Below are 27,982 nucleotides of genomic sequence, written 5' to 3'. Positions count from 1 at the left end.
GGAAAGATTAGCGTTAGCGCTGTATCCTCCAGTCTCCTCCTTCCATCTCATCTTTGTACTAAGAATGTCATTTATCAGAGCAGCCTAGAACACAGTGTATTTGTCTCTGTTTGTTAAGTGAATAACTGTTTTACCTGAAGAAACCTTTAACTAAAAAAAAAAAAAAAAAAAATTATAAATAAACCTTCTGTTAGGCTGATTAGAAAGCCCTCTACTTCCTATATCCTCCCCACAGTGGAATTGTTTGTAGGCATGCCAGATACAGAGGGAAAAAAATAAAAAATAAAAAAAGGACTGACCTTTAAACAGACATCAGCCTTAAACTAATTTCAAGGGAGATAAGTAGCAGCATTCCAGGCTAATTCTATGTTCTTTAGATTATTACTCACTGTTTTTAGAGCAAGACTAACCTATTGTAATGCCTAGGAGGTTCAGTTTAGATTACACAGCAATCATGATTCTGCAAGTTTAAGTGTTCAAATTAGAAAATGTCAGTGTGAAAGTTTAAATGTAGGGTTGTTGTAAATGATACTTCTATTCAGTGACTATAACACTTTAAAGCAGTGCCTAAGTGACACCTGCAGATTGCTGCAGCACACTGTGCAAAAACTGTCTGAAGCAGCGAAGTTGTAAGACAGGGAGAAAATGCAATTCAGTGTTAACACAATTCCTCTAAGAAAGCCTCTGCAAACACTTCATTACTGAATTTCCCAATAATGCCATCCTTATGTAGTACCAGTTAATGTCAAATTTCTATATTCAACCTAGACAGAATTCATCCATCTAGAGAGAGACAGTTTACTGTGACACCTTAGAGCTTGTGCCTTGGCAAGCGTAACTAGAAAGTTTTTCTAAACATTCCGAATTGTGCTTTTGTAGTGGTAGTTTGAAGTAATATATATCTACTTAAAAGACTAGAAAAAAAAAGATGCAATATTGACAGCAACATTTCTTTCCCTCATACTCGCACATTATTAATGTCATCACATCAAAGATAAAAGCTCACTGCTGACAATACTAATGCCAAGTTAAGTTGTGAACACATCAGAAGGTCCCCAGTGACATTAAGATCTTTCACATTTTTAAAGGGAGTTATTAATCTGGTAATTAGTGATCAGCAAGATTAGAAGAGTTTTAAATTTTCCATCCAAATTTTTAATTTTGACTGCTTCTAGCTTGCCTTCAGAAACGATTACAGAAACTTTATTAATTCTCTCTCACCACAATACTAAGAACATTCTGACAATTGCAGAAGTGTGTTTGTTCAGGAGGTGGGCAAGCAGAATGTAAAAGCCCCTGGATATTGAGTGGAATGTCCAGGCGGTTGAATAGCTTGAATCATCATCAATCCCAACTCTCCAGAAATGCTCCATCCACACCAAATAAAGCCGAGTTACACAAAAATTCACACCTTTTTATTTTATATTCACTACATCAGCAGAGATCCTTCCAAGTCTTATGTCAGGAACTGCCAACACTTTAAGATAAGCTTTAAATACTGTTGTGAAATTTATCTGCCTATGAACACAGTATCCTTATGCTTCTCAAACTTTTTCATTTTATCCTAGGTAACTAAGATCTGTTTCCTCTTTGCATTTGGAAAAACAGCATATGTGGAAACAAGTAATAATTATTCTAAGGCACAAATGGAGCTCAGCACCACTCCTCACAGCACAGCATTTCAAAGAGAATTTTAATCACACAATAGTGCTAAGTCACAGCTATCATGCATAGGACATGTGCTGATGCTGGGCATGACAACTTCATTTCGTCCCTCTGCAGTCAAACAAACAAACCAAAAAAAAAAATCACTGTGGTTGTGCAATCTTATGACAAGCATATGCCCAGAATAATAGCATTTACTCTGCAACTGCTACTCAATTGCTATTAGGCAACTGTAACTTGTTATTTATGAGAATTAATGGAAGCTAGACACAGTATTTAAATCTCTTCTGAAGCATTAAAAATGCTAAGAACATTGCTGTGGTAGCAGATACATCATATTTAGTAAAGGAGCTCTGAAGTATCTTGTTGCTTTAGTTAAGTATTCCACTATATTTGTAATACTAAAAAAGTTTGTTTTTGTAGAAAACCATTGCTACCTAGAGTACAGACAATAACTGAAAAGCAAAAGGCTAGCATTCTATTCAGGGTCCTTCAGGAAGTTACAGAATAAGACTGAATTTTAATATAATCAGTTAACATGTTATGAACACCTCTTTCAAATGTGAAAAAAACCAGAACATTACTAACAAAATTCAAATTAACCTTGTCTTTCATTTGAGCTCAAGAAGTTACCTACGCCAAAAAAATCTTGTAAGCTGCAAGATAAATATATACAGATGAAGAGAAATACAGCCTTACTTCACATTTACAAATTACCTGATATTTTTCCTTAAACAGTAGCAATACAACATGTTTCGTTCAGAATATTTTATTTGGATTACAGCAATTAGTATCACTGGTCAGTAGTCCAAATCCAGGCAGAGAGCAGAGAATCAGTTTCACAAGGCAACACCACAGACTAGTATTTTAGCATACAAACCATTTCACTGCATTACCAAGTAGAAATGTCTTCCAAACATGCATAAAAATTCTATGCTTAATCTTTCAGAGCTCCAGGTAATACCAGATTCCTAAATATACAAAAAATACATTTAACTTAGTGAATCAGACTTATAAAATTACAATTGTATTCTTCACAACATAGAAAAAAAATACAAAAGTGACCGTATATAGTTTTCACTCAAATTTCACTGACAAATACACATCAAATCACATGATTTGATGTATATTCATGAAAATTTGCATTTGAAAGATAGCTTTTAAAATGACACTGCAGATTGGTCCACACAAATGCCAACCTTTCTACTGATAAGTAAGAAAACTTTGATAGAAACACCACATTGTGAAAAATTACAATTTATCTGCACTGTAGTCTGCATTTTACTGTAATTTACAATATGAACATTTCTACAACTCCAGCTGTAAACCATACACTAGGAAGAACATGGTCTTTTTGAGGGTAATGAGTAATTCAGACAAAGCTAGCATGGTAGAACATGGTAGTACTGTCAACTGAACTACAGCATACAACACAAAGATGACCAAAGCAGAAAAGATGTCTGCTGCAGCAGTTCAGCAATGCCGATAGAGAAAAAAAACGCAAGCCAAGTAAATAGCTTGCATAAAAAAAACAAAACAAAGAAAACTTCTAAATTTGTGAAAAAGTATTGATCAAAGCTTCCATTATGAAGTTCACATACACCACATTACCACATTATAATTTCACTGAGAGATGAGGGGACATTTGTTATCATTTTACAAAGAAGGGAAAAAAAAATCACACATGTAATCCCAGTCAGTATTAGGGCATCATTCTACAGTTTCAAGATCACCTTCCAGTGATTTGTATGAAGCTTAACTTTAAGAACTGCAATCATAAATGCTAGAATCCTTTTATCTATTAACTGCATGTTTCATATTTCAGATTATGGATTTTTTTTAAAAAAAAAGTCAATTATTTTGAGATTTCTTACTATCAAAACAATTTATTTTCCTGTCTTTTAGAAGGAAAAGAAATGCCATATTCTTTTAAAAAGGCTATAGTTCATTTGCATTTGTGGAGTAGATTAATATTTTCAATTGAAGTAAATATTCCAAAATAAAGCTTGCTCAGTAAAGAGGTTGGCTATACAAGCCTTCACCCTATTGGCAGCTCTCTGTTTCTTAGGCCCAATGCTACAGATCTGTACTACATCCTTCCCATCAAGATCTCTACCAGTTTGTTTCATATAGAAATACTATACAGCCATTTCACCCCCCCCTCCAACCTGCAACTACAAACTTGAATCCAAATCTTATTTTCAGGCACAGAAATCAAGTCAAGAAAAATTTTGGGAGCAGAGTACCTACAACATCCAGTAATCTGAGCACATTAGGAAATCAGATCTTTTAAATTACATCCTTCAGAAAGACTGACACTAATAATTGAGTAAAAAGTATAAGCAAAAGGAGATGTGTTGTTCAAAGGTGACATACTTTTCTGAGCGGTGAATGCAGTATAATGCAACATTTCTCAGATCACCAGTACACAGCAGTACACAGTCTAATAGAGAAATGAATTGTTTTGTCTCAATGCAAAACTACTTTTAGGCTGCACATAACTATAGCATTTCTGATTACAGCCAACAACTGTCTAGAAAACGTTGCTTAAAATAGAAGCAGCACTCATTATTGCCTCTTACTCCCTCCCTACTTACAGTAGTCCCATTTGTGTTGAACAGGAAAGGTGTTTGGCACACTCCTCAGTGTTAGGAAAACTCAGTCAAGTTTTTTGATGGAGCTAATAAGGAAATTCCCCAAAAATGCATTTTTTTTAATACAGCTTTTAAAATTACTTTTGATATTTGTCAACCCAGTTCTCCCTAACTGCTGGCACAGAGAGGCCATGCACTTAGTACATACTGCCCCACATGGAGAAAGCTGCAACATGTCAGCGTGCTGGGACACAGATGCGGGCCAAGGCCAGGGGAGGTGCTGGAAAGCATGACAGAAGACTAGTATCACAGATACCATGGTAGTAGCTACACCTCATTTGCACACTGAATCTTGATGTTACAAGAAGGGAGCCAGAGGAGCCCTAGTCTTGATGTCAAGTGACTCTGATGAGGTAAATATAGAACTTTGACCACTACTACCTGACAGAGCAAAGACTGTGCTCTACATTTTGCCACTGCTTGGATGTCTGCTTTTTTCCCCTGCTCCCTCTGTTGCTCCCTTTCTCCCTCAACACAGAGTTTGTTCATAACTCAGGCCACTGCTCATACAGCATTAGGAGATTTTGGCCTGTCACATGGTTTTCTCAATCCTTTCATCTTTTTTGTTTTACCTTCCCTAGGAAAGGTTTGGCCCAAGAAGCCAAGTAGCGCCTAGGTAAGTTTGCCTTCTGTGCTCTTCTGCTCTTTCAGGAGAGCAGATGAGGCAAGGCTTGTCCAACCTGCAAAAGCAGCATGTAGCACATGACATAGCTGCTTTCAAAAAAGGAACTTAGGTTTTTTTGCAACATTTTAGAAGCAGAGTGTCTCAAACTGCCTGTTTGGATGTGCCAGTGATACATATTAGTCACTTGAGAAAAGGCAGGTTGAAGCACAAGGCTTGCAAATGATTCTACAGTAGACCAAATAGTCTTCAACATAGAAAGATGAATACCACTGAGCTAGTCGATAATTAGAGACAATAATATAAAATCAAAAGGGAGAACTATACTTGTACTTGCTTCCTTATATTGTTCAGATTCATCACTGATGTCTCAAGAAATACTACAATAAGTATTCTTTTATGTTTAAAAAATATCCAAGGCAGCAGTACTTAAGTTTTAGTGTTTCAGATCAGCAGTATAACCTCTGGATGAATGTTAGCATTTGAGTAATCAGCTTAAGATCTTCAGAAAACATACTCTGGTCAGACACCGTAGTATTTAATTCCTGAAGAACCCCTTATTTTCTGTAACTGCCTTCCAGTTCCTGTTCCCATTGCCTTTTAAATTCACAACGTACCTTTCTAAATTCAAACAGTCTGCCTGGGTTACATTCTCCACTGGAGTCTCTGACAAAAGTCCTAAAGCATTCCAGAGCTTATTGTTTGCTTCCACAGCAATACATACAGTTTCTGGCATGCAGTCAAGCATTGAAAAAGAAAATAATAAAGATATCAGTACTATAACCCCAATTCAAGCATTTAGTGGGTACAACTTTATCACTCATACTGTAACCCTCAGGCATTTAGCAATAACTGAAAACCATTCAGCATATCATTTAAGGAAAAGTAAAAGGCTAACTGCTAAAGCCATTTAAAGTTTAGAAGTGTTCTGAAGCACTGCAAGCTGAAACTTATTTCAATGTTTTACACTGTGGAATTTCAGTGAAATCAGGTTTATTGGTTATTCTTGCTAAATTATTGGTCTTTTACCTCTGACTTAGTTTATCTTGGTATATTCTCTATAAACGTGCTGAGTATTGAAAATCTCCAGCATTTTGGTGTTTGAAAAGTTCTGAAAAAGAGTTGGAATTACTCCGACTTCTTGTGTTCTTCAGTGTGGGAAAGTACCTTTCTCCTCTGATGTAGCATGTGAAAATACAGCTGAGGAAAGACTGAAGATAAAATAAACATAAGTAAATAAAGTATGCAGTCAGGTTTGTGTGTCAACATAAGATGCACAGTCACATACTCAAGGTCACCAATTTTCTTTGAAAAATAAAAACATGCTTATCCACTTTCCACTCATACCATCTATTGCCTTTTAGTCTTTTAAGGGAATAATACAGTCCTCAGACTTCATGTACTATTTATTTTTTGCCAGAGCAGAAGGCCAAATACCTTTTTTTTATAATTAACTCTGCATGTTCAAACAGGATGACAAATTTTCCTGAACTGCACACATACAATATAGAGAAAATATTTTGCAAGGAAGAAAAGAGCACCATAACAATGAAATTCTTTCCAAACAGAGAGAATTTCCAGACTTATTTCTCTCCTGACAGTTTTAGTGTCCATTTTTCAGGATCTAAGAAACTGTACCTGAACAGGTGTCTCTCTCATCTGCCTCTATCTTCCATGCAAAACTTCCTTCCTCCTTTTTTAAGGATGCATTATACAGTATGTTTGCAGAAGAACAAAATGGAAGATGGAAAATATACATATATGAACAGCAAAGCTAAAACTGCCATTAGACTCTCAACCTTCATCTTGTGAACCATATGAAGACTAAACAAGGTCAGCATCAACCTAGATTACCTCAGTTATATACACCAAATGTTTGTTGTAAGTGGAGACCAACCAAAGACTGTTTAGTTTGTGTACTAAAATATTTACTATTTACTTCAAGTCATTTCTTCTGGCTTTCTTTACCCTCTATTTCATTTCTTAATAATTTCCTCCCATCCTGAGTTTCAATTGATTTCAATTTGCCAGTGTTAAGTAGTGAATGCAGTTGGTGAGAAACATAGTAGTATACAGAATCACATGGTGTCTCCATTAGAAATCTATGTAAATTCAGGTACTCATTCATAACTGCGATCCTTTATATGCAGAGAATTTAATGATAAATATTTTGGCAAGATATTAATTCTGACAGACAAGGATTAGAGATTTATGCAAAGTAAATGATCAAATGCAACTATCAGAAATGTTAATGTCAGTTTTCAACAACAGTTTTCAAAGCTTGCTCTCTTCACAATGTTAGCATTCCCGAAGTTTTCAAAATCTTCAGTGGGTTCACAAGGCAAACCCACTGCACAGGGAGCCTTTATCAAAGAAAAACTGACTTGTGGTGTAATCAGAACAAGTGCAATGAATCTTCCTGTACCTCCAGAACACCACAAGCTATACCTTCATGCAGAAAGGCACTTGACACCACTTAAGCCAAAGTAATAATATCATGCACACATTTTTGGTCCTCAGAGTTAAGATACCAAGTCACAATAATGATTAAAAAAAGAAAGAGACTGCTTTCAAGTTATGCATCTGACAAATGGGTCACACAAAATGTCCTATCTGACAGACCACTTCTCTGTGGTAAGATATAAGATATTTTAATGGAGAAAGAGAAAATTGTTATTGGGGTTCAATTTCCTTCCTTCCAACATGGTCTGTCAACTGTGACCTAGCTACTCCAAGAGAAGTAATACTCATGTTTATTTTGACTGAAACAAAAGAGAAACAAGGAGGCATTCTGCCTCCTTGGAGTTAGTAATATTGACATTTTTGGAGGAGAGGGCAAGGAGACACAAGCATATGAAAAGTATTTTTGAGAACAGCTGAAGAAATTTATAAATCTTGAGGTCAGAATTACAAAATAATTAATTGAAAAAGTACTTATTATAGAACACCACAAAATTCAAATCATTCTGCACAAACAACAAGATTCAGATATAGACAGCTACAGAGACAACTAACAACAGCAACATCATCACTGCATTACTCACTTAGACTTCTATTTGCATAATTAAATTTGCTACAGGCTTCAGGTAGGACTTGGAGACTCCAGTATTGCTATTGCCTATTTCAAAACAGCAAAGCTAGATCTCATTCCATCTATAGAAAGAGCAATCTGAGACTATCTCAAATTAAGGTATTTAAACAGAGATGCTTCCTAACAATCAGTGGAAGAGCAATGTTCTTACTTCTGAAAAGCAACCAAATTCTAATAGATTATTTTGAACTTTGTTCTCCTAAAATTCTGTAAATTTAAAAATTAAGACAGACAAAAGAATTAAGACAAAATTTAAGAAATCAGCATGTGCCAAGTAGTAGTACAGTTATTTTATGTTCCAACTGTAAAAAAAAAAAAAAAAAAGCAGTCCCTGCTGTTTTAACTAAACTTCTTTAGTTTTTTTAAATTTTCTAAAGAAATTTAATTTTTCTTTAATTATCAAAATTAATTACAACAAAGTACTTAAATTATGTATACTTTAAGCCCACAGCTTTTCCTCACACTTTTAGTATATTAAAAAAAAAAAAGCTAACAAACCCATACTTACTTGGTATGTAAGAGATCATAATCAGGATCAGGAATGTATAGTAGTCGAAAGAAAAATTGTACTTGTTAGGTAAACTAATGGAATACAAGCCAGACTGTCTGACAAAGGGTAATGCAGCATATATTGTGAGTAATTCGCCTGAGACTCCCATTGGATACAATACTATAAACAAAGTGTACCTAGAACAAAATATTTAAGGAAAGAATTAAAAGTCATGACAAATTCCTACAAACTGTTTGTTAAATGCTATTACAAGTATTCAAAATCTTTAAAATTCTCTACTCAATTTAATATTAATTCCCCTTAACCTTTATTTGATTAGAGCATGGTAAAGTGGCACATTGCTGCAAGGTAGAATGCTCACTTTGAATTATTTATAGGTTACCTTTGAGAAGCTGAAAGTTGTCCTTAAAAAGATCTTCACTTAGTTACTTTGCCTTCCAAGCTTTTTGTTAAAAGTTGCTATATTATTTAAAATTGGGCCAAGCACAGTCAATATAAAATCCAGAAACTTACAAATCTTCTCAGTTACAATAGTTACATTCAAACATGCTTTGCCTTAAAAACTGCAAAACTTCCAGGAAAACTGCTGGAAAGAAGAATCGTATTCACAGATAGGGTAATTACCATCAGCTAGCATCTGATTTTATATAGATAGATAGGTTTTTTTTTTTTTTTTTTTTTTTTTTTTTTTTTTTTACTGCAACAGTTTTGAAAGACAAATATTTCTTTCAAAGAATACTTTAGGGGCTGTGATTTCTATTATGCCTCATACCTGGCCCACTTGATGAGATAAGGGAGATGGTTTAATAAACTAAACGTATAAAAAGAATAACGGATGATCTCAGTGATTGTCCAGGCCACAACAAACAACAGGACGCTATCTTCAGTTTGTACCTGTAAGAAAGAGAAGTTCATAATAAATTCAGGTGTTCCTAATTATTCAGCAGATCAAAAAAACCCCAAAGAAATGCAATAAAGTAATCCATAGAAATTGATCATTTCATAAGACAGATTCCAAGAATGAGCTCAAAAGCAACATTAGTATCAACAGCAAAAGAAAAACAAATTTCTCTTGCCATGCTTCATATTTTTTTATTTGGCTTAACAGCAGCTCTGGTGATCAGGTAAGTTAAGAGCCTTCATTCTGTATAATGCAATTAGTGCAAGAAATTCTTGAAATACTGGGAACAACTCACAACTCTTCCCATTCCTATACAGTATTTCTACTTCAGTTCTGTGATTGCATCCTAGTGCAGAAAGCAAAGAGGAAGCTAAAGCATTAGGATAACATGAGAACTAGTTTAAACCGTATGCTTTGGTCCTAACCAGTGCTACTTCTGCCTACCAGATACACTGTTTTCCTTCTTCACAGATGAGGATCTGAGTCCTAATTTTGGACAGAAGCAAGACAGCTAACAGAAGGAGACAGGCTAGGGGGAGAGAAACTGAAGCTCAGCTTTTCCCTGTCCCACCTCAGGTAAGCTTGACAGCCACCTGCTTCACTGCTCCCTGCTCCTTTTTCTGCTTATTGCATTCAGCATTGTTCCTCTAACAGTACATTTAAGGCATCATTAAATTTCATGACTTTACACCTCTTTGAGCCAGTATTTCACTCACACACCAATGAACCAGTTTTATTCCCTTTATATTTTGAAGGTTAGTCTTCACAAGCATATGATATTTTAAAGTGAAATCTTAGATTTGGGAGCATAGTTACGACTTAAGTTTGAAACATTTTGGCAGTTATGAAAAAGTTCATGGGGGCCACATAACCATACTGTAAACTATAAGAACACAAATACAATTTTTATGCAGTTCTCCATTTCCCCTTTCCCCCTAAGGGAAGCATGTTGTGAATTCTCAGCAGTGTGAGTACCTTGAACCCAAATTCACTGGGCAGTGGGAACAAGAGTTCTACCACAGGGGCTTGCATTTTCTTTTTTTCCTCCAACTCTTGAAAAAAGGGAAAAGGAAGTCAGTAGGTGTTGGTGGTACACCCTATTCATTTTGGGCAAAGTACATGCCCAAAACAAAACAAACAAAAAAACACCCCGTTCCAACAGAATACTTGCTTGTAAAAAAAAAAAGCTCATGAAGACTATCCATGGAAAGCTTTGTTACAGAGACTACAAAACCCAGAAGGAGTTGTATAAAAATATATATGTAAAGTTGGTGTTATACTACATGAGATGCTGCTTAAAGCATTTCAAGTTCCATTGCATTTTTCAAGCAAACATAGCTTGCCCTTTTCCATGTGAAACTGGTAATTTGCCTACAAATTGATCTCCCTTACAGCATTATAAAAGAACTAAACTCAAAATTTCCTTAAAGAGAATAGACTACATCTAACTATATATTTCTACAATAACTAGAACAGGATTCTAGTCTAAGCAAGGCTCAGTTCTCAACCTGAAAGTTAGTCGTGCTTCACAGATGACGCTATTCCCCCAAAACAACTTGCTTCGCAAATACTCAAGAGCAGCACCTTCTAGTCAAATCACAGCTAGCGACTTAGTTCATCTAAGCATTTGTCTTGTGCAAATAAAAAGACAGATCTCAACCTGCGCTTTGATACCCCACTTCTTTCCCTACCTAAGTCAGTAAAAACAACCAACCAGAAATTCATTGGGTAAGATGATCCAATAAACTGTGATACTAACAGTAAGTGATGAATTGAGAAGAAGAAAAACTTGGCAGTTGCAATCCAATTCCATCACAGGCCTTCTCTAACACTGTTTTCTGAAGTCTAGTCATCTCAATCTAATAATAGAATTGTATTTGGAAGACATTAAAACAGTTCACACCGTTATTAAAATAAAAAATAAAATAAAAAACACACACCCTGTTAAGGTCACTTACCTGGAAGTATGGACTGTGCCTTTATAAGTCCTTATGTAAGGAAGGAAGACTACTGGAAACTAGTGGTAGTTTTAGTACAAAAACGACCTAAAGAGTTTTCAAACACTCCCCTTCTGTGTAATTAGTCACAAAAAACTCCTCTGTATTTTATCATCATATTTTAACTACATTTCATAGTTCATCATTTAAAAAGATGCATTTCCTAAAACTAACAGATCTGTCAGAAGTCCATTACAATTAGAATTTCTCTTTGAGGATTAAGAATTTTTTTTTGAATATTTCAACTAAAGAGTCTGAGGTGCACATTACTGAACCCCAGGGCACTGATTTACAAAACAGTCACTCAAGAGACTTAGAAACAAACAATGCCAGTGCTGCATACATATCATACATATCATTCCTCTTCCAAGTAGAGGAATAGTACAACCAATCAACAGCAGGCTCTTCATAAACCATAAAGCCAAGTGTTGCCCTAAGAACTCGATTTCTCTTCTTCCCCTTTTCATGCCAGCCTTTGAAGGAGGGGTTAAAGTCAGAGTATTTTTTAAAATTTATGACTTATTTGTCCAGCTACCTTAATTAGGGTGAATCATACCATAGGCATACATTTTTGGCATGCATTTCAAACTGTTTATTTTTTTTAATTATTTTTTTAATCAACAAGGAGGGTCTTGAATGTATTTTAGCTTATCTTCATGATTATGAATAGCAGACAATCTTCAGTAAAAGAAACAAAATTCCACAGTATTTTAAGATAGAAAGATGAGATTTACAATTAGGAACTGACAAAATAAAGCCTCTTTTACTGTTCTCCTTATGCATGAAAAGTTATCCAAGAGATAAAGCAGAATATGAAAGACAAAAAAAAAAGAGACATAAATCCAGATATTCTACTGATTTTCTCATGTTAAGAGTAATACTTGACAGATTATTTGCAGAAATAATCATGCTAAATACATCATAAAGGAAATCAACACAGAAGAACAAGGCAGCAACACTATACAATCCTAATGATGAAACATCACCTCTCCCTCTGCTCCGCTGTATACCAATAAAAGATTAAAAAATGAAGGTACAGAATAGACATAAAAAGCCTGACATTTGTGCTGTACAGTATTACTCAAATTTTACATAGATGAAGTAATGAATCAGGCTTCGCAATTGCACTCGGCCTTTTAGGGTTCTGAGCTTTCAGTGTGGACCTCTTTTATTTCAACTCAACCTTAAAAAAAACATTCTAAATTAAAAAGCTCTTATCTAAGTATGCTTTACTACTGATGAAAGATGTCAAGTTCATAGCTGCAGATGACAGTCTTAATTACCCACTCAATATGCTGTACATATCTTTTCCACACCACTCCTTTATGTGATTTCACTGTATTCTAGAAAGATATCTCTAAATACATACTTTACCTTCAGTTTTGTAACTGTAACAAATGTGACAAGTCAAAAAGGTGCCCAGTAGTGACTTATCTATCATAACTGGGTCACACGCTGAACTTCATGAGAGGCCCCAAGATGTCACCAGATGACCTCATTTTCATATACAGATTCAAAAAGATAACTTTGCACTGAAGGACTCCTATCACTCTTCTATGGCTATTTTCATCCAGCCCTTCACTCTAGTCTGCTCATTCTCTTCCTTCCTTCATATGAAGGATAGTAAAATCCACCAAAAAGAGAATCTCCTGGGCTACAAGTATTGCCAGGCTCTCCTCCTCTAAGCTAACAGCTCTTCATGTGATGTTTATCATGTGATGGAGGTAAGGGAAAAATCTCTTTGCTGAACCAGTAAGTGCTCACCAGAAGTCTGCCATGCTTTAACATTTATTATAAATACTTTATTATAAATATTGAATTTGTGAAAATGTCAATGCTAAATTCAACAAAAAGCACAAACATGTTAGTGGCAGGAAGCATGCTTCAAATCACATCAAGTATCCAGAAATGTATTCTGACACACAGAAGGGATGCAGTGGATGTTTTTTGTTTTAACTGTATTATATATGAAACCAGTTTGGAAAAGCAAGATATTACATGATCCTCACTCAAAAAGTTAAAGAGGAAAACTGAGTTTTATTTTACAAGAATCTCATCATGCAACTGCATAGCTTACAAGTTCCATAAAGCTGTGTGAGAATTTAATCCTGGACTTCACCATGGAGCTCACTTGTGACACAGCCCTTTAGAAAAAGTAGAACACTCGTGACACTTTAAATACATCTTCCCAAATAAGACTGCATTCTCTTTTCGGTGGGTTTTGGTTTAGGGTTGGGGGAGAAGAGGGAGTGTCATGATATAATCTCTTCATTTAATCAATTACATCTACTTTTCTAAACTCAGAGGTAAAAACTCGTCACATCCCAATCCCCACTCTAATACCCACTTTCTGAGACTTTAAAAGTAATATAGTAGTGCCTCTCAAGACTTTTTTTTTTTTTTAACCTAAAGACCATGTACATCTGTGAAAAGGAAGGGAAAACAAACAGACCACACCTACTTTGGAATGTAAGAAAATTGAAGGAAGGCCATAGAAGATCATCCTGGAAAGCGGTGACTGAGAACATCTAGGCATTACTGTGGACCAGCAATTGAGGGAGAGCTTCCACATGTGATGGTATGAAAAGGAAGTTATGTACGAAAGAGAGGAGTAGTGAGGAGACTTTACTATCAAGCATGGCACTAGTAAGATCAATACTAGAATACTATCCTTGTTTCTGGGGTCTGTATTATGCACTGGAACCTCTTCAATTTTCTGTAAGGTCCGCAAAAGCTATTCAGGAACTAGATGTCTTACAGCAAGACACTCTGATCTCAATCTATTTGGTTGTCAAGAAGAGATGATATCAGATATTTTATTCTCTTTGATTCACAGAAATTCACATCAACAATTTCACATGTTGGGATAAAGAGATAAAGAACTCATTTTTAAGGAAAATAACATAGCAATCAACACTTGTTTTTTCGCATGGGTCATTAATTTTTCAATTTTGTAGCCTAACTTACCTCTTTTACACTATGTGTTACTGCCCAGGTCAGGAAAACCCTTGACATCACTTGGAAAGCAGTCAAGACTACAGAAGACGGAACAATTCCTGGAAAATACTTTGCAATTAGTGAACATTCCCTAGTATCTAGGGGGATAAAATACAGTCGAGCACAACTGAAAAAAAAAAAAAAAAAAAAAAAAAAAAAAAACTCCAGTAATTTGAAATTTTTGGAAGAATTTTTTCTTTTCAACTTGAGAGCACAAAGTCTGTCTCATGGTGTATTTATACAGCCTAGCACAACAGAATCCCCTAACCAAAACTTTGTACATCAGAATGAGAATAGAAGTAATTGCTCTTGTTAGAATCATAGCACATTCCTTAATACGTGAAACAGCTGAACAAGATGAAGTAGTTTTAGTCAAATAGCTTTTGGGATATAGTCTTTCAGATAAAACCTGTCTGATTAAAATATCCACAAGAGTCTGCATTACTGTGATTTAAAAGTTAAAAAAAAAATAAAGATATCTTGCAGCATGTTCCCTAAAAAAACAAACAAACAAAAAAAACCCCACTGAGCTATCCAATATTCTCTTAAATATGAGTTACAGTTCCTACCTGGGACTACAGTTCATTTGTTGTTGTTGTTTTTTTTAACAAGGAATAGCTCATGCATTGATAGGTATATAAACAATCTTTTAAGATTTTCTCAAGGCAGCAGATTTCTCTGTTATTTCTGAGTAAGGTCTAAAGCTGATCCAACCAATATAAAATGTGTCTACATACCTAGCTCTGACAGAGCAGGATAGTTTGACTGCAAGATTACACCCAATTTCTGAACTCTATGGCACAAAGTTCTATCTTCTTCAAATAGCATTACAAAAACAAGTGCAAGAGTAGTTACAGCTTCTAAAATACAGTCAACAGTGCTTTTAACACTAATACAAATGACAACAAGCAGCATAAAAGCCTTAGAAACAAGTAAAGACCAAATCTGAAATCAGAAAGGAAAGGAAGAATAAGAAAAGCCAGAAGCAAATTTCACTAGAAGTATTTTCAGTCAGAAAGCTATTATGTTTTATTATTATTTTTCAGAACAAAAAGAAGGGAAAAACCCTACCAGCATAGCTCTCCAATTTTGTCATGCATTGTTCATAATGTAATCTCTGATGTAAAATATCAGGGCAGAATATGTTGTTCAGACAACAAAAAAAGGGGGTGCTATAAAATCCCACAATCTGCACTCATTAAGGGCACACATCTACAATACAATGGACCTTTTATACCTTGCTGTTCAGAGGAAAACTCCAACTATTGAAAAAACCCATATCTATCTATCTATATAATATTCCACAAATAGATTTTCATATGCAAGTGTAAGAACTGCTGAATATCCTCAGTAGTCTCTACAACTCAGCTTTTCACAAAAGCTTAGCACTAAATAACACTAACCCAGAACATAAGATACAATTCCTTGCTTAGCAAAATAACTTATTCAACGTTTATGCAAAAGAATCTATAAATATGCCAAAAAGATTGCGGAGGAACCAAGATTATCTCAGAAGTGAGATAAACAAGGTTTTTTATTTTGGCCTAGATGATGCCAATCTATGTCAAAAACAGGAGATCCGACTCACAGACTCATTAGCTATAATTTTTATAAGCTCTACCTGCCTGTATTTATTCACTAATTACACTGAAAAGGTATCTGAGAGACGATTTTATGAATGTGTCAGTTATCCAATACATATGTGCTAGAATGGGACTTGTTTCTGGTCCAGAACCAAGCAGCAAGTAAGTCTCCATGAGGAGCTCCTCCGGCTTCTACAGCTTTCCCTCTCTCCCGGGGAGTTCCCAGCTCAAAACAGACCAGCTAACCTGTGCTGGCCCAGCAGAGGGGGAGCCATCATATTCCTCCTAGCTAAGCAGGTCTAAGCAAAGTTAACTAGTATTACTGGTAAGCATTCCTATGGTAGGAAGTCTTGATCACAAAGCCTTCTTGCTTTTCTCCATTCCTTGTGCTACCATTGCTTCTTCATTTCAGGGGCTCCTACTACCTCATTCCACACTAAGTTCAGGGAGGCAGAAGCTCTCCTGTGCCATACACTAGGGTTCTGTCTGCTACACAAGCCAAGGAACTGTACGCTCATTTTCCATTTACTCGTCCTCCAATCTCTCTTCTCGCCTCTAGGCTACATATTACCTCCTCTCCCTCCACACAAAACTCCATTTCTTTAAATCTCTGCCAAATGCCAAAGATGTGTTCTTAGCTGTGCTTGAAACAGATGTTCCCATATCAATGTTCATGTTTTGAACAACTTACCTCTCAGATACTAATATTTTAAATTTTACTGAAAAGATGTAGAGGAAAAAAAAACATTATGCTGGTAGGCACGACCATCTGTCATGGCAAAGATCTTTTTGTCTACAGAAAATTAGAGGTCTAGTTATAGCAATTAGCTTACCAGAGACAAAGAAATTTAAGTTTCTTATCTCTCCTTGCAGGTAAGTTTTTAAACTAGATTCAGTAGGACTTTTTCTCCCTAATACATAGAACATTCCTTGGAAATCAGGAACTGATTAGCAGTAGCATCCAGAAATTATTGTTGCAGACAGCAACAGCTTACCTAGCTGTGCATAGAACCTTATTTTATTTAGCCAAAAAAATGCTTTCACTGACAGAAAAAAAGTCCATGGACAATTATCATAAGATTAGTGTTTTTGTAATAACTTTGCTAGCAAAAATAAAAAGAATTACACTGGTATAAAATGTTGCAACACTCCATTAATGGCTCTCTTTATTGACAGTAAATTACGCGAGTGAGAGTAACGTGGGCTAAATGGATCCACACCTCAAATCAACTCATCCAGAATTATTAACTTGGTACAAAGACATATTGCTACAGGCATCTTGTTCCCTGCTCTGCAGCAGCCTAGGAGATGGAAATACAAGACCAGCTGTGCTGCAATTTACTGTTTAGTGAGGACATATACTCTAACAGGTAAGAAAAAGATAATCCAAGAAAACGTTTATATTCTTTCTTAGAGCTAGTACTAGCAAATGTAGACATTTTTACACAGTTTAGCTTAAGAAGCCAGCAGTGTTATAGCGCAGATGCTACTGTATTACAGATCTATTACTACAGATAGTAAAATGGCATTTGTCTACACGTTTTGGCCCATTGTTCTGAGATTTTACTTGTCCTTCTTGCCACTTGGTAAATGAGACTTAAAAATTTTGTCAAAGCTTAATGATAGACTATGAAGTATTTTTAGAGTACGAATTATTTTGGAAAAATGGCAATTGAAATTTAGTAAAGCAAAACAGGATTAAAAAGGCAGCACAGGCAACTATATCATGCATTCCTATGCATAAGTGTCATACTAGTTTTAATAGCCAATACCTCTACTTTTCTGAAGTAACTACAGTGGCTAAATGTTCAGATGCTAAATTGTAACATCTGTGTTAGAATATCCAGGATTAAGACAATCTGCTTACTTAAACTAAGAAGGGTGTGTACAAATAATCTCATTGTATACAAATTATAGTGATTTGAAACAAACTGATCAAAAGATATCACTTGGAAATAATTAACATTTATAGTAAAAGCATTGGTTTTGAGATGAAAGATGAAACGGCCCTCAGGAGAGCATCAAACATCTATTTTGCAGTTGTTTTTGTTTGTTTTTTTTTTATCTCAGAAAATTCAAGGTGCTTAAACTCAGTAGCATGTGCTTTCCCTTCAGCTAAACTATATTTTTTTTCTGTATGGAGAGCTGCTGTAAGAACAATTTACATCAATTTAAAGAACGTCTAGTCATTCATTTCTTAGGATGATCTGTGTACAATTTACAAACTGTTCTTTATAAGATAACATTTTCAGAGTAACTGAAGCATTTGGGAAGACAAGAACTATTGTATCAAATACAGAATTAGATTGCCCTCTGCTGACAAATTTATGAATATGATGTTAAGTTTTCAAGAACCGTATGTGGTTATTCAGAAAAAAACTTACACAGGAAATTAACGTGGACTTAGTGGTACCCTAGTGATACACCCTACAGTTTGTAGAATGCTTGCATGATATGCAAAAAAATAGCAGCTTTTGTAGCCATGGCTTTAGGAACCCTCATCCCATCTTACTGACTCTTCAAAGAGTAGCTAGCAAACACCAAGATAGGAGATAAAACACATTATTTAAAACCACAGGATCAACTATCTGAACATAAGACTGTCTCTTTGCAAAGGCTGGATTAGAAAAATAAAAAAAGGAATCAAAGTTAAGCAAAGCTGTGCAGACAGGTGCTGCTGACTTTTATAGCACTTTAGCTTCAATCTCGCAGAGATTTATATGCATGACCTGTTCTACGAACAAAACATCCAAATGCTGAGGCCCAACTACTCACTGCTTATGAAGACTTATAAAACATATGAGACTAGCCCATCACATGGACATGAGGTCTTCCAGGTAGGCTGAAACATGACACTGCTACTGACCAAAGATCTCTGATACACAATTAAGACCGTGCTACTATGCAAGCTAATGAATAAGCCTTACAATACTAGACTAAAAGTAATTATAAACTCTGGTCTTAGGTAATTCTTGCACTCAGAAATAGTTCAATTTAAGTATGTTTATTTCTAGCCAAATCTGGAATACAGAGTAGTTTCACCCTTACCAATTTTGCAACGCATGCCTATGGTCTGTGGATGTGGGCAAAGTTCTAGAGCTTGGAATGTTACTTATATTGGAATTTCAATTATTTCCAGCTAGAAATATTTTTTGAGGAAAAAAACAGCCTAGTACAAAAAATTATAGAATAGATAATACAGAGAATCATAACCTACTATAAAACATTTATAAACTACTCTTAAGATTTGTAGCATTGGAAGGAACTAGATAAAAATAGTAATTGAAAACCTATTATTTTTCTTTCTGTGATTTAACTTGTCAAATTATTTTGTAAAAACTTGGAATATCTAAAGCAAATATGAAGGAGTTATGCAAGAATTAAAATCAGCAATTCACAGACCATAACCTTTGTTTCATGACAATAAATCGCTAAAACCGCAGTTTTCTATAAAAAAATAATAAAATTGAAAATTTGCAAGCTTACCAAATGCACAGTGCAGAATCTAGAACAAAAAAAAAAATTCAAATCACTAACATTTCAAATACAGTACTTTAAGAATACATTTAATTCTATCACAAGTGCTTAAGGTTCAATATTTATATTTAAAAAATTAAGCTTAATATTTAAGTTCTGATGCTCCAGCTAAATAGAGACATTAAGCTTCTTGTCTGCTAAAAAGGAAATATACCTCAAACAGATAATGAATTTACTTCTTAAGATTACCTTCAAACCACTCTATAATGCTAATGAAAAAAACAAGTACCTAGAAAGTACTGTTCAGTAATGGCTGTCTCATTTCTCCTGAAAAAAACACACGCAAATATTAGCAGTAGTAGGGAGGAAGACTACACCTACCTCAAGCAAAGCTCCAGTTTGGAAGAATTTCAGGGGTTTTTCTATTGAATAGTAAAGACTATGGTAGCTACCTTTAGCCAGGTATGCTCGAACTAGACCAACTGCAATTACAAGCCATCTGAAATGACAGGAAAAAAAAGAGATATTAAGTAGAGCATACATGCAAACAATCTCTCATCCTTATTAGCTATTTCATTATGCAATAAGGCAACAGGCATATAGTGGTCTGAATATTAAGTTTCCTGCTTATCCTCTGCAACACTGAAAACATTAAATACATCTGGATTCTCTGCAAATCTATCAAAAATAAATATGCATTCTTAAAAAATACCTTATAGCACCACTATAACACCAATATCTTTAATATCTAAATTTATTTTTCTATTGAGCATTGAGCTGTATTTGATTTTGGAAAGTATTCATGATGTTTAAAATAGATTGGCATCACATTTTGTTTAGTTTAAGCAGTAAACCATTCACTGCTAGTCAGATTCTTAATATATATTAATCATGACATAAAAAGATTCAGAAGGCATCCATTTTAGTGTTTCAGTTCAAAATAAACTCTGTCTTTATGATATACTATCCAGCTTAATTTCTAGGATATATTGTATAAAAAAAAAAATTTAGTAAACTGAGCCTACTAACTAAAGCCTTAAGAGTAATGGTGGCTATTCCCATCCCAGCTTTCCTTTTAAACAACAAATAAATGAGGTCTATATATGTTTGTTGTGTTTAATCTTACAAGAAAACGCAGCTAAGAATTGATGATGAACATAAACACATAAAAAGTTATTTTGCAACAAATGAAGCTAGGTCAATCACAAGAAAGTATTTATGGAGATGTATTGTGCTTGTGGGAAGTTCACGGACAAAGGAAGATGACAAATTCATTCAGAATAAGTTGAATGAAACTAATGACCCTGCGGGTCTCAGCCTGTAAGCTGACACTCTTGATCTAGCTGCCCGTGGAAGAGTGGAAGAGGAGAGGATGGTTCATGTGGCTCCCCCTTCTCTAGCAGTCTGCTGCTCCCTTTGAATCTTTCTGCAGAGAGCTTTCTAATCAAAGTAAGCTGAGTTACCCCAGATAACTTGTTAACCTTGATGATTTCCCCCTGAATAGTTCAGGAAGCCCAGCTAAAAATCTCTCCTCTGGCAGAGGCAGGAACATCTATCCTAGCTGTTCAAAGTCAGTGTTTGCCCTCAGTTTCAAAAATTCTACCGTGAAGTCCAGGACAAGCCACAAAACTAAGGTAGCTATACCTTGGTCAAATCATCTTTACAGCTGAAATCAGCATATATAGTTAACTTAAGTTTTCGATTGCTTGTGGCAAATATCGGGGGAAGGAATTGTTCAATGAAAACTGGCATTCCTTTTCAGCAGCTCTCAAACTTTTAACTGACAGGATATTTCTGTGCTGCCGTCCCCTCAGCTACTCTTAATGCCACACCACTTTATCTCACCCTCCCTCTAAATCCCAAAGTACTATTACAGAATGTGTGCTAACAGTCACCGAGCATCTGCACTAACCACAGCACATCTCATTCGATATATATATATATATATAGAGAGAGAGAGAGAGAGAGAGAGAGACCTCTAAGTACACAACCTCTTTTTATCTTTTGAAAAAGAACTGCAGTTTTGGTTTTATAAGGAAATTTCTTCATCTTCCCTGTTAATTTACAGCATATTAAATGCTTACAAATACTATATTACTTTAGGTATTCTGAACTATATGAAAGTATTTCCATATAGTAAATATAATACTTAGTTGCTTGAAATTTGCAGTAGAATGCAGATTTTCCAATAGTAAGTAATCTTGGTATCCATGTTTGCTGTTATAACAACATCTGTTGGTACAACTGAAAAAAAATCTCTTTCATATCTTCCTGGATGTCCAAAAAGACAAGCATCAAAGCCTTTGAGGGACAAGCACTGAGAATGAGGAAAGAGATGGGAAGCAAGGAAATAAGTCCTCTCTTTTTTCAGTGGTGACAAATCATATTTCTCTTAAAGCTATATTATAAAACCAAAAGACAGGCAACCTTCACCAATTTCTGTTTACAAAGGAAAAAAATCAAATGAAAGTGCTATTCAGATTTCAACGTAGACTAAACCAGTAGGTATAATAGCTAAAACGACTATCCTTTGCAACACTAGTTCTCTTCTCCAATAGCTGAGAGCAAGTTGACATTGTCCTGTTCATATCTGTCAGTTGCTTTTTTTTTTTCTTGCCTTCCATGTTTGCTGGGAAACTTAGATAAACTGAGCAACTTCTCAGGTTGCAGAGGATAAGAGTTCTTCATTGTGCCTGCAGCAGACTTTTCACCTTAACTGAAACCCAGCTGGTAAAGTAAATGGCTCTTAAAGCTGTTCAAGCCTCTAACTTTTCTCCTTCCATTCTCTCTACTGATAGCTAACTTCAGGAAGACTGCACTACTTGTTCTCATTTCTTTTAATAATACAGCTGATGTCCTTCAAAGGGCATTTTATACTGACTGAAGTATTAATCAACATAAAATTAAAAGATGTGGCTACTCAGTTTTGAAGCTTTTAGTACCTCTGCCCTGCTTCTGCAATTCTTAGAGAGAAAAAACATCTGACTAGAGAAAACGGACAGGAAAAAGTGAGAGAGAACTTAAAGAAAGAAACTTGGATAGAAGATTAAAAGGGCAGAATTGGGTACCACTGTCACATGGAGGCTGATTCTGAAGTTAACTTTTCCAGCTTCTTCCACACTGGACTCTAAAAAGACCTACTTGATTATATGGAGCTATACTTCATTAAATAACCACTGCCATTCACGTAAACTCTTAGCTAGAATGTTAAATTCTCTGATTAATATAAACTAAGGAAAATGAATATTGTATATACACAAGCGTTTTTCCTTTTTTCTTTCCTTTTTTTAAGGTTTGAGTTGCTCCGACTTGACAGTTCTTCATGCATAGGTCCCTTTGTTTCAAAACTTTTTTTTTAATACATAATTTGCAAGAGAAACAAGTTTAGTGAGGTTCTGATTGGTTTATGTAAAGAGAGAATATTTTAAAAAGCTTGAAGAAGAGGGACCAGCAACCAGTTATAGAAAATACAGACCCTGAAGTTCATAACCCAAACACTATTTGCTCAGCACAAATTACATGAACCCTCAGCAAACTCGAAAGCTATTACATTAAAAAGATACATTTGTTGAGTGAAATCATTTTGAAATTCATTGTTTATACCATCATCAGTGACTTCTACCTAAGTAGTAATTATGGCACTTCACTAAAAATAGGAAACACAATCTTATTTTAAATCAGCTTATCACTATCTCAAACATTTATACTCAGCTCCAACCGACAGCAAGTGTGTCATGTCCTATTCCCCCTTCCTTCCATTATTCAGTGATTTCAAACACAATTTTTAGGGAATAATTTCTGTACTGCACCATGCCTCAGGAATGAGCTTCATATGCCAGCATACTAAACTACTTGACACCATAACCAGAAAATACCAATTTAACTGAACACAAGAGAAGAAAGTTTTGCAAAGACAAAGTGATAATTAAGCCCAGATTTTCAATGTCACTTGAACTATTTTAAACACAGCTATGTCAACTAAGGTTTTTAAATATTTATTACTGAATGTCTAGAGCTGTTGCGTGCTCAAGTTTTTTAAAAAAGCTGTTTCATAAATTACAGTAATCCCTCCCCCCCCCAAAAAAAATGAAAGCCCCCTGCTACCACCACAAAAAAAATTTTTTTTTGCTTTTTTGGCATCAGCACATCATCTGAGCACCTCAGGCTTCAGTGTTCTCATTTCTCGGTTCTGTTTACAAGGCGGTAGTACCGAATGTCTTTTGCAGGCAGAAAACTAAGTTGAACACTCTGATTTACAGGAGGACAAGGAATAATGATATGCAGCTGATGGCAATAATTATCACATGAACAACTGAGCTTCTTTCAACCAACTCCTGATTAACTGCTTTATTATGCAGTATTTTTAAAATTAAGCAATAACCAGTTAAGAACTTTTAAAAAAATATACAGAGAGCTTTTAAAGATATATTTATATATATCCCCCAACATTGCTTATTGTGGCATTTCAGTAGCAGCCAGAGGAACGCAGAAATCCTCATCCATTTGAAGCCTGACGATCCGTCAGAGCCCTTAGGGACCTACCCCAGAAGGGCAGCAGCGAGCGACAACGCAGAGATAGAACTGTGGTCGCAGAACTCCCCAAATCGCAGAATCACAAACGTTCCCAGAAAGGCAGCTTCTGGTAAAGCGCCACAGGCCACTTCCACCTGCCTAGAATTTTCTAGAAAGTTTGGTGTGAATTAGGAAAACAGGTGACATCTTGATCAAGACTTATGTGACAACAGAAAAGTTAAAGAAAGGATTTGTGCTACTTGTGTCCGAGTTTCCAACACTTCAATGTTCTTAGGTTTTTTGAAGAAATAGGTATCCTGTAATGTCAGGAGTTTGCCTGATTAAAAAATATATAGATATATATATATCAAGACACTTCAAAAAAAACCTCTTTCCATTTCTCCTGCAACTTCTATCACTAGTTTTTGAGAACTCTTATAAATAAATGTAAACGAATTAAAAATCAGCAGCAGGCAAGCGCTTTTACTTGGAAGAAATCAGAGGTTAACTTGGTAACATTGTAACATCAGCTTGGACATCGTATCAAACCGATAAGCGCTGACTGACAGTATTGTGTTTTACCGCTCATGTAATTTGTAATTAAATATTTCTCAAACAAAAAAAATCAAACTATCAAACTGGTGGGTAATTGCCATTCCATCTATAAGCAAAATACCCTGCAAATATTATACAGAATCATAAATCCTCTTAACAGTTTCATTGCACAATACACTTATTGTGCAGTATGGGTAGCAAGCACCTTGAAAAAACTGAGCTCTCCCCTGTAAATTACCTGTAACCACATTATATAACTATATATTTATATGTTACAAAATAACACCAACTCTGTCACTAGTGAAAATAAGAATCATCTTGTCTAACTGCCTCACTGAAATAAATGTTATCTATATTAATTCTATAGCAATCTCACCCCAAAGAAGCAAGTCTGGTCTGTTTGCCTGACTCCCCACCCACCAGGATTTATCTAGAAGAAAACACGCTCATTCAGGATCCATTTTGAGGTTCTTTTCTCCTCAGCTTTGCTTTTCTTAACTACTGCTACGGATAAATTCAGTGTGCTGAGGCACGTTTCTCTACTGAGAAGCACTGGAGCGCACAAGACAAACCGAGCCGAGAACGGCGATCTGCACGGCTGCCTGGACGAGCCGGTAACTACAGACTGAGTTCAGGTGAGGCGCAGCACCAGCCCTGCGCTCGCTCCCGCAGCCGGACGTGCTCGTCCGAGCCAGGAACAGGCGCCCGCGCTGCTCAGGCGGATCCGGGCGGCAGGATGCGGCCGCGCTCGCGGCGGAGGCGCAGCGCCCGGGCAGGGCCCCTCACGGCGCTCGGTTCCTCGCCGCGACTCGCCAAGGGGAGACCCGCCGGAGGGGCCGAGACAACTCCACGCGCGGTCAGCAGGAACCGCCCCCCGGCCGCAGGGGCGCCGGGGATTTTTCTCCCTCCTCCCCTGCACCATGCTGAAAGTTTGGGACGCGACCACTGCTGGCGAGGGCCGGCGGCGGCGGCTCCGGGCCGCGCGCTCAGGCCAGCGCCGCGCCGCGCCGCTCCGGCGGCTCTCGCCGGCAGGCGGGACGGGGCCGAGGAAGCGACCGCGGCGGATCCGGCGGCCCCTCGCCGACCCACCGGCGCAGCTGGCGGCAAGAAGTACGCGCGTGGGCGTGCACGCACGCCGCGACCCGCACAGGTGCGCGTGCACACGTGTGCGCGTGTGTGTGCGCACACGCGCGCCGCGGCCCGGCCCAGCCCGGCGCGGCCCTCGCCCCCCGCCGCCGCCGCCGCGGCGGCCCGCGCCTCCCTCCCCCCCCCGCCGTGAGCCGGCCCCGGCGGAGCCCCGCCGGGCGCGGGGGAAGCGGCCCCGGGGGGCCCGTGCGGCCGCGCCCGGCACCCCGCGGGCCGCGCCTTACCCCGCCGTCATCACCACGTTGTAGATAACGAGATAGGCCGTGGCCAGCGCGCCCGGGCCCCGCCGCCGCCGCGGCTGCTGGCTCCCGTAACCGTTATCCCCGCGGCCGCTGCCTGGCGCCGCCATGTTGCGGCGCTCCCGCGGCCGCCGCCTGCTCTCGGCGCACGCCGGGGCCGCGGGGCGGCGCCTCGCGCCCCGCCCCCCCCGCCGCCATCTTGGAGCGGGGCGGAGAGCGAGGCTTTAGCGCGGGGGGGGGCTGGCGCGCCCCGCCCCGCCGGCCCCGCCCCGCCCCGCCGGCCCCGCCCCGCGGCGTTGCGGTGCCGCCGCCGCCGCCGCCGCGCCCTCCGGAGCCTGCGGGCGGGTGGCGAGCGGCCTCTCCGACTGCTCTTCACAGCGGCGGTTAAAACCGCCGCCCTGCGCTGCCGCGCCCGCGGGGCGAAGTAGCGCTTAGAGAATTTCCTTAGAGAAATTAACGCCGTTAGTTCTTAAATCGAGAGTTTGTCTCTCGTCATCGTTTTTAGAGTAATAGGCTGCTGAAGCAAAGCACAGACGAGGCTATAACTCGTATTCTGCTGGTTTTACGCAGTTGCCGAAAAGCGGATTGCGACACTTCCACAGCAGCGCGAATTTGAGTATCCCCTTCAGAGGAGACGGCCGCTCTCCCAGGGCTGCGTACAGCACCCGCGCTTCGGGTGACTGCAAAGTGCAGCAATAAGAACGTGGTTTTATTTTTTACAGGATCTGTAAATATTACATGAACTTATTTCTCAGCTTCCAAGAACAATTCTCAGGGTATTTTTAATGCTGCTTGTGGTGCAGTTCCTCTGTGAGCGGTGTGCGTACGTCTCCCTCCCTGCCACCTCCCGACAAACTCTGCTTTCACAGCAGCACGTGCGTCCCCTGATGAATTCGTGGCCTTACGTGCACAGCCCAGTTACCATGGCTTACGTTTCAAAGATAGCGCCTGAGTATCGTTTTCAGACAGCAGTCTTTTTGGTGACTGTGGTGGACCTTTCCAGTAAATTTTACAGGTATACATCTTTATATGCAACTAAAAATATTTCTTGTATTTTCAAAGGCCAAAACTCACCACAGAAGAGAGCTGCAAGGTCTTGCGCTGTCGTCCTTGTGGGCGAACAGTAACGCAGAGTCTTTGCGTGCCATGCATGCAATCAGCAAAGTCTCTTCACCAACCGGAACAGTGCGCTGGGCACTTGGATGGTTGGACGGGCTTGTAGTTAAGTAAATTAAGTTTCTGCAAATCCAGAAGCTTGACTTACAAAAACCAGTGGCTAGTCCCAAAATTCTCCTTGCCTCTTAAAGCAACTGAGTATTATACAAAAGAAATTAAGCAGAACTAAGCGGTCTGACTTGTGCATGACAATGTCTTGCATAACCTCTGCTGTTGGGGATTGTTTCAACCCTACTACACCCAAAATGTGGCTCTCTGCAATCATAGAGGCAAAACAAGGTTTATGGGAAGAGATAATATCTTTTATTAGACCAACTGGGATAGTTGGTAAAAGTAGACAGGATTTCAAGCACATGGAAGATCCTTCTTCAGTTGGAATAGAAGAGTCTACTCTTCAAACAAAAAAATTCAAGGCTAAATACAAATTGTAACCAACTGCTCAGAGCTGAATTAGATAGGTATCCCATCACTTTTGAAGTAAAGTTCATTGTTTATTAAAAACTAGAAGAGATGTTACTAGGAGTCAACATGACATTTTACTTCATTAACTGAATGAAAAGCTAGATACATCCTAGGGAAAAAGGCAAGAGAGGCCATTTGTAACCTGTTCAACACAGAGACTGGCGGAGGAGGAGAAGTAAGAGAAATTGTGTGCAGTAAAACCAATAGAGTCTGTGGGGTTTGACAGCCAGTACACGTACATGTACCTACCAACTTTGCCATGTCTGCGTCCTGGCCCGTCGAAGCTGTATGTTATACTAGTACCGAACAGCTTTATATGCCTACCTGCACGAAGACAGCAGTCCAACGAATAAAGTCAAGTACGTTCACAAGCCTGTTGAGGCCTCTTGCAGAG

The 27,982-nt window shown here is 37.8% G+C and overlaps 1 protein-coding gene across 2 annotated transcripts; it reads right to left on the bottom strand.

The window, feature by feature from the left end:
* Positions 1-2,418: 2,418 nt before the first annotated feature.
* HACD2 (3-hydroxyacyl-CoA dehydratase 2) lies at positions 2,419-26,103 on the bottom strand. Of its 2 annotated transcripts, XM_062578954.1 has the most exons (7): positions 25,936-26,103; positions 19,880-19,997; positions 19,508-19,526; positions 14,409-14,497; positions 9,316-9,437; positions 8,541-8,719; positions 2,419-6,152 (listed from the first exon to the last, which is right to left on the bottom strand). In XM_062578954.1, the coding sequence occupies exons 1-7, from the start codon at positions 26,058-26,060 to the stop codon at positions 6,070-6,072; spliced, it is 735 nt and encodes a 244-aa protein (XP_062434938.1). In that variant the 5' UTR covers positions 26,061-26,103; the 3' UTR covers positions 2,419-6,069. The 2 variants fall into 2 exon arrangements, with proteins under 2 accessions (XP_062434938.1, XP_062434939.1); XM_062578955.1 differs by lacking the exons at positions 19,880-19,997; positions 25,936-26,103 and adding an exon at positions 19,788-19,818.
* Positions 26,104-27,982: the final 1,879 nt, after the last annotated feature.

The sequence above is a fragment of the Rhea pennata genome, chromosome 6, assembly GCF_028389875.1.
Source record: "Rhea pennata isolate bPtePen1 chromosome 6, bPtePen1.pri, whole genome shotgun sequence".
Lineage (NCBI taxonomy): Eukaryota > Metazoa > Chordata > Aves > Rheiformes > Rheidae > Rhea > Rhea pennata.
This window is presented reverse-complemented; position numbering and strand designations above follow the sequence as displayed.

Coding starts and splice junctions, on each gene's coding strand:
- HACD2 (XM_062578954.1), bottom strand. CDS start 26,060: ATGGCGGCGCCAGGCAGCGGCCGCGGGGATAACGGTTACGGGAGCCAG. Junction 19,998..25,935: donor AACGTGGTGATGACGGCGGG/GTAAGGCGCGGC, acceptor CTGTCATTTCAG/ATGGCTTGTAATTGCAGTTG. Junction 6,153..8,540: donor TATGATCTCTTACATACCAA/GTAAGTATGGGT, acceptor TTTTATCTTCAG/TCTTTCCTCAGCTGTATTTT.